Raw genomic sequence first — 6,986 nt, forward strand, 5'->3', positions numbered from 1 at the left:
CTATTGGCGGCCCCATCCGCTGCCCGGCCACATCCCTCGGCTTCCCCTTGGGAAAGGGCGTGGGAGCGAGACCCCAAACTGCCAACTGGAAGCCCAAAAAACCCCCAATGATAAACCCAACCCCCACCAGCTGGAAAGCCGGTCCCGTCGGCGAAGCCTCTCAGAGTGTCCACACCACGGGGTCGAGCAGATCCGTCACTGTGAGGGAAAGTTTTTGCCTACATGGGTATTTCGGGGAGCCTCAAAACATCATTTTTTTTGTTTGAGGAGCCTCAAAAAGCCTCATCCGCCTTTTTTGGATAAGTGCAACCGGCTCTCCCCGTCCCCCAAGCAGTCCCCCGTGAGCGGGAGCATCCGAAGGGAGCTTTCCCACAGCGACGCTTTGGCAGTTGGACGTTAGAAGGGAAATGGAGGAAGCTCGTGGTTATGACAGCATGGGGACCAGGATCGTTCCCAGCAGCCGAAGGCATCGCTCCGGCCCCGTCCTCCCCGCCAAGGAGGATTTGGGTTTGCTCCTTCCTGCGTGGGGACCAGGATCGTTCCCAGCAGCCGAAGGCATCGCTCCGGCCCCGTCCTCCCCGCCGAAGAGGATTTGGGTTTCTCCTTCCTCTCAGCGGCCAAGGGCGTCGCTCCGGCCCCGTCCTCCCCGCCGAAGAGGATTTGGGTTTCTCCTTCCTCTCAGCGGCCAAGGGCGTCGCTCCGGCCCCGTCCTCCCCGCCGAGGAGGATTTGGGTTTGCTCCTTCCTGCATGGGGACCGGGATCGTTCCCAGCGGCCGAGGGCGTCGCTCCGGCCCTGTCCTCCCCGCCGAAGAGGATTTGGGTTTCTCCTTCCTCTTGGCGGCCAAGGGCGTCGCTCCGGCCCCGTCCTCCCCGCCGAGGAGGATTTGGGTTTGCTCCTTCCTGCCTGGCAGATCCGTGCTAGCGGCTCTGCCTTTGTTTCCAGTGGCAATTAAAAACGCCTCTTAATTACCCTGATTGGTTTTGCAGTGGCAGGCGGCTCCGAGCAGGACGTCCGGCGGTGGCCGCTGCTCCCTCTACCGGGTCGGGGGCAGCACAGCCCCCGCTTCCCTTCCTCCTCCTCCTCCTCTTCCTCCTCCTGCTGCCTCCTCTCTTCCGCACGCAGATATACGCACCCAGCACCACAATCCATACATGCACAGACCCTATAGATGTGTAAGGACTGGGGGCGCGCATGCATCTACAGCACGTGCACACGTACACGGAGAGCGAGCGTGTATATGTGCATGCGCTTACATAACATGCGGATGATACACGTGCGTACGCGGGCACATAATGCACACGCGTGTATACAACACGTGTGCTTATATATCACGTGGGCGCATGCGGGCACGTGTAACGCACCTACATTTAATATGCGCATACATTTATGTCTGTGCGTGTACATTTATGGCCCTGGGCGCAACGTGCGAGTGCCCGTCTATCCGCCGCACGTACGATATAGCTGTACGTATATAACGTTTGCATCCGTGTACGTATATAATGTGCGTATTGGACAGTTCCGGGTGTACGGTTTCGTCCTGCTGTGGTGTTTTTCTTCCCACGGACCACACCAGCACGACTTGGCCTCCTCCATCTGCAGCCATGCGCTTGGAGCCAAGATGTCCGCCACCGCGCCCAACACCACCGCGTCATGCTCAGGGCTGGCCTTTGGCGCTGAACCATTGGCCTGCGGCACCCCAACCATCGGGTCTTTGGCGCCCCAACCACTGGGCCCTCAGCACCCCAACCACTGGGCCTTCAGCGCCCAAACCGTTGGCCTTTGGTGCCCCAACCACTGGGCCCTCGGCACCCCAACCACTGGGCCCTCAGCGCCCAAACCATTGGCCTTCGGCACCCCAACCATTGGCCTTCGGCACCCCAACTGTCGGGTCTTCGGCACCCCAACTGTCGGGTCTTCGGCACCCCCAACCACTGGGCCCTCGGTGTCCAAACCGTTGGCCTTCGGCACCCCAACTGTTGGGTCTTTGGCGCCCCAACCACTGGGCCCTCAGTGCCCCAACCACTGGGCCTTCGGCGCCCAAACCGTTGGCCTTTGGCGCCCAAACTGCTGGCCCCTTGGTGCCCCAACCACTGGGCCTTTAGTGCCCCAACCGCTGGCCCCTCGGTGCCCCAACCACTGGGCCTTCAGCGCCCAAACCGTTGGCCTTCGGCACCCCAACTGTCGGGTCTTCGGCGCCCCAATCACTGGGCCCTCAGCATCCCAACCACTGGGCCTTCAGTGCCCAAACCGTTGGCCTTCGGTGCCCCAACTGCTGGCCCCCCGGTGCCCCAACCATTGGCCAAGAAGTCCAAAAACCACTCGAGCACCTCAAACAAGTGGGCTCATCCAAAACCAGTTTCACCCTCTAAAGAGCAGAGCCAGCATTGTGCCAAAAAGCAGCAGCGAATCCGGGTTGATTTATTGCCTGTTTTGTAAAACCGCGGCAGCACAATGCATCTAAAGACGAGCCATCCAAGAGAGGCAACAACTTAGATGTGTCCTCAACGTATCACCATCTTCTCTGGCTGGACATGTGACTTTTAAACGAGATTCTCTAAACGTTTCTGGGCTGATAACAGCAACTTTACCCCATTCATCATAGAATCACAGAATTGTTTGGGTTGGAAAAGCCCTTTAAGATCACCCAGCCCAACCGTTCCCCTAACCCTGCCATCCCACCACCAAACCCTGGCCCTCAGCACCGCCTCTGCCTGGCTGTTAAATCCCCCCAGGGGTGGGGACTCGACCCCTTCCCTGGGCAGCCCCTTCCAGCGCCTGACAGCCCCTTCACCTCTTGTCCTGTCACTGAGCACCACTGAGGAGAGCCTGGCTCCATTGTCTCCACCCTGTCATCAGGTATTTGTACACGTTGATGAGGTTCCCCCCAAGCCTTTTCTTCTCCAGGCTGAACAGCCCCAGCTTGCTCAGCCTCTGGGCTCCAGTAAGTCCATGTCTTTCTTGCCCTGGGAGGAGCCCAGCACTGGATCCAGCACTCCAGATGTGGCCTCACCAGTACTAAGCAGAGGTAGGATCAGTCCCCTCAACCGGCTGGCAAGGTTTTGCCTGGTGCAGCCCAGGACGCCGCTGCCCTTTTCCGTGAGCGCACATTGCTGGCTCACGGTCAGCTTGGTGTCCGGCATGGCGTTCATCCTTCTTTGCAAAACTGGCACCAGCACAAGCCTGGAAATCCTGCCCTCACACTTGCAAGTCAGACACAGCTCTTTGGAGTCCCGTCATCCAGCCCCAGTGCAGGACCCGACCCTTGGCCATGTTGAACCTCACACAGTTGCCCTCAACCCATGGCTCCAGCCTGGCCAGGTCCCTCTGCAGAGCCTCCCTATGCTCCAGCAGATCCATGCTCCCGCCCAGCTTGCTGTCATCTGCAAACTGGCCAAGGGTGCCCCTGATCCCCTTGCCCAGGACATTGATAAAGACATTAAACAAGACCAGCCCTAAAAGTGAGCCCTGGGGGACGCTACTCGTGCCTGGCTGCCAACGGGATTGAACTCCGTTGACCACAACTCTCTGGGCTTGGCCATCCAGCTGATTTTCACCCAGTGAAAAGGGCGCCCGTCCAAGTCATGAGCCACCAGCTTCTCCAGGAGAACGCTGTGGGAGACAGTGCCAAAGGCTTTGCTGAAGTCCGGGCAGAGAACATCCACAGCCTGTCCCTCATCCACCAGGTGGGTCATCTGGTCGTAGAAGGAGATCAGGTTGGGCAGGCAGGACCTGCCTTTCATGAACCCGTGCTGGCTGGACCTGAACCCATAAAGTTGTCTGAGCTGAACGCTCATGGTGGAAACAACAGAGGGGATTTTGGTATAGGACTGCAAGGTCACGCGGTTCGCACCAGCAGCGAGTTAACAGACGATAAAAAAAGAGAAAATAAAAAGAGATTCTGCGCTCACCCTTCTCCTCAATCAATCAGTAAACGCGTGAAAAACGTGCCAGGAACGCGACGGGAGGGGCTCCTGCCCTCATTCAGCCTTTACACCCGGCAGTGCAGCCCAAGCTCCACCCCACGAATGCCACGACCAACGGGCAGAAAGCACCAGCCTACCTTCGTCGTCCTTCTCAGGCTGCGCAGGATGTTCCTCCTCCTCGGATCTTCCCCATCGGCCGTTTCGTAGGGGATAACGGCGTTATCGCCTTTATACCCTTGGGAAGTTTGGTCTTCCTCCTTTTTTCGGATGGGGCCCAGTTCATCGTCACTCCCAACGCTGAAGCTGGTTCGGTAGCTAGCAAACCTGCCCAACCTCGTGCAGCGCGTCCGATACAGCACGGGCTTGCTAACGACCGACACCTTGCGGCCCCGTTCCAGGGAGCTGGTGTCCATCTCGCTGTCCGAGCCGTTGCCGCTTCCGTTGGATTGGGTTTTGTTAATGTTTCGGATGGTGATGATTTTGCCCTGGGTGCTGTCGTGAGGCACGGAGTAAATGTTCTCCTCTTCGTTTCGGGGTTTGACCACGGCGTCCATCGGCTCGGCGTAGTCGGAAGGATCGAAGCAGTCGGTGGGCAACCAGCTACTGGAAGACACGGACTTCCTCTGCCCGTCCCGATGCCCCTGCTCCAAATACGACAGGTCCCCCTTCGTAATGTCAAAATGCATGGGGGGCTTTGGTTTGACGGGAGGAGGTACTTTGTTGTTCAGTTTGCTTTCAAAAGTGTTCATGACAGAAATGAAAGACAAACCGTCGTTCCCCTCCAGCTCCATGGAAAGCTTCGAGTGGTCTTTGGGCAGGGCGGGCATGGATGTATCCTCCCTGAAAGGGCTGTAGGTAGGGGGTTCGACGTCCTCCTCCGAATCCTGCAGGTTGGAGTTGCAGAGAGGGGAACCCGCTCGAGGTGAGTTGAACACCTCCTCCGTCGTGCTGCAGGCTTCGGCCACGTTGTCGTACATGTGGGTGGCTTCGATGATGTTTTTTTTCTCCACCACATCTTTAAAAAACGAGTGGAAAATCTCCAGCTTATGCTGCGGCTGGCTACAAGGTATGGTGGTGAATTTGCCGTCGATCTCCTGGGCGATCTCCTCGCCCTCGGTGAGCTGCTCTCTGCTCAAATCGTTGTCCAGGATGTCTATGGAGCCGTCCGTGAGTGCCACGACCTGTATGGGGATGATATCCTGCACCTCGCAGAGAAAGGCACGTAGCATGGCCAGAGAGGCCTTGCGTTTCGCCGAGTAAAAGACAATGTACCCGTGGACGAGGCGGCTTTTCCTAATGCTAAAGGAGGAATGGTAGGAAAGGAGGGAGAGCTCCACGCGCCTCTTGTGCGGCCCGATGGATAGCTCGAGGAGGACGGAGCTGCTGCTGCCGCACTGCGAAGGTCTGTAGGTCTGGGACTGCAGGATGGGTAAAAGGATGTCGTCCGCGTTGAACGGATCTCCGCACATCAAGCACATGACAATCCGAAGGTCGATGTCCGCCAGGTCTTTGATGCTGGAGGTCGAGCTGACGAGGTTTAAGTTGCGTTTCGAGTCCAGCAGCCCTTTTAAAACCTGGCTGATCTGCTTCTCGTTGATGTTACGGCCATACCCAATGCCAGCAGACGCGGGGTCCAGGAAGACGCACTGCAGCTTGCTGGCGATCTGCTGGCCTTGCTGTATCAAGCTATGGAGCGTCTCGCCACTGGTGTCCCCCCTCTTGTTGACGAGGATGAGGGTGAGAGGAAGGTGAACCAAATGATTATCCCTCCTGCCGATGGTCGACTCTCTGCTCTTTTCGATGCTTTCCACTACGTAGGACAGCGACTCCTTCGAGTTGTAAAGGCAGAGACAACCGTGAGGCTGAAAGGTGGGTGTCTGGAAAGAATTAACGGGGAGCCGGACGTTGCCCTCGATTGGCCTCAGGGACAGCTCATACATCTTACCTTCAATCACGTACTTGTCGTCGTTGGTGCAGAGCGCTCGGATCTCGTTGGCCAGCTCGCGCGCCAAACCGTCCTTGCCAAGGATCACCAGGTTGAGCCTGTCGATGTTGGAGTCCGAAAGCAAGTTCTTCTGGTTGCGTTCAGAGGGCCTGATGAAACGGGAGCTGATCAGGTGCTCGATTTTAGAGTCAACACAAACGGGGCAGTTGGGACACGTTTCCTTTGTCGGGTGGTAGACAAAGTGGATGTGCTTCAAGATAAGGGCGTCCCGCTCAGCCTGCAGCTTCTGCAGCGCTTTGAACCTTTGTTCTTCACCCAAGACGTCCTGAATGACGCCCATTTTCTCCTTGCTGGGTTTAGCGTCGAGCTCCAGTTCATAAAACAGCTCCGAGTACTCCAAGAGGAGCTCCTGAAACTCCTCCTTGGCTTTTTCTATGATCTGTTTTTGGTGCTTGCTGTAGATATCCATATAAATAGATTCCTCCAGCCACATGTAAAAGTCCTCGTTCATAATGAAGCTGCGTGCTTCCTCCCAGGGCTTCCCGGGCGTGATGAAAGGAGAAGTCTCCAGGTTTTCTTTGAAAGCTCTTCTCATTTCTGCCCTTTTCCTCTCGTTCCTCAGCTTTTCTAAATGAGCTTCGTAGAGCTGCTCGGCGGGCTGGGTCTCCATCAGGTCGAAGGGAATGCGTTCATTCTCCATGTTGTCGATGTGGCTCGTGGCATCCCAGGGCGTCTCCTCCAGGACAACAAACCATTTCAGAAAGTCCGGCTTCGTCTCCAAGAGCTTCTCCACTTTCACGCAGCTCAAGTGATCTATTTCATCCAGGTCTGGGATGAGGGCTTCAAACGCTTGAGGAAGCATGGCGAGATACATCTTCCGCCGGCGTTCTATGTGCTCCTGCTTGAGGCGGTGGACGTGTTGCAGAAAGAGCTTTTTGGCTTTCTGCGTTCCTTCCAGGTAGACGTAATCCTGATACTCCGGGGAGGATTGCATCTTGCGGCTCACGTTCGACCACGTCTCGTTGTGGTTTTTGACGATGCGGCTGACCAGCCACTCGTACTTGTCTTTAGCAGCAGCAATCTGTTTACTTTGCTTTTTCAAAGCTTCCAAGTGGG

The 6,986-nt window shown here is 56.9% G+C and overlaps 1 protein-coding gene across 1 annotated transcript in view; it reads right to left on the reverse strand.

Moving 5' to 3' along the window:
* The window catches only part of ARHGAP35 (Rho GTPase activating protein 35), a gene marked incomplete at its 3' end in the record, with an annotated part of 21,689 nt that overhangs the window by 8,293 nt on the left and 6,410 nt on the right, over nt 1-6,986 (reverse strand). The window contains exon 3 of the mRNA XM_035892111.1: nt 4,063-6,917. Within this exon, the coding sequence (XP_035748004.1) occupies nt 4,063-6,917 (2,855 nt within the window). The remainder of the gene's footprint in view (nt 1-4,062; nt 6,918-6,986) is intronic.

The sequence above is a fragment of the Egretta garzetta genome, unplaced genomic scaffold (assembly GCF_000687185.1).
Source record: "Egretta garzetta isolate BGI_Z169 unplaced genomic scaffold, ASM68718v1 scaffold654, whole genome shotgun sequence".
In the NCBI taxonomy this organism is placed as follows: domain Eukaryota; kingdom Metazoa; phylum Chordata; class Aves; order Pelecaniformes; family Ardeidae; genus Egretta; species Egretta garzetta.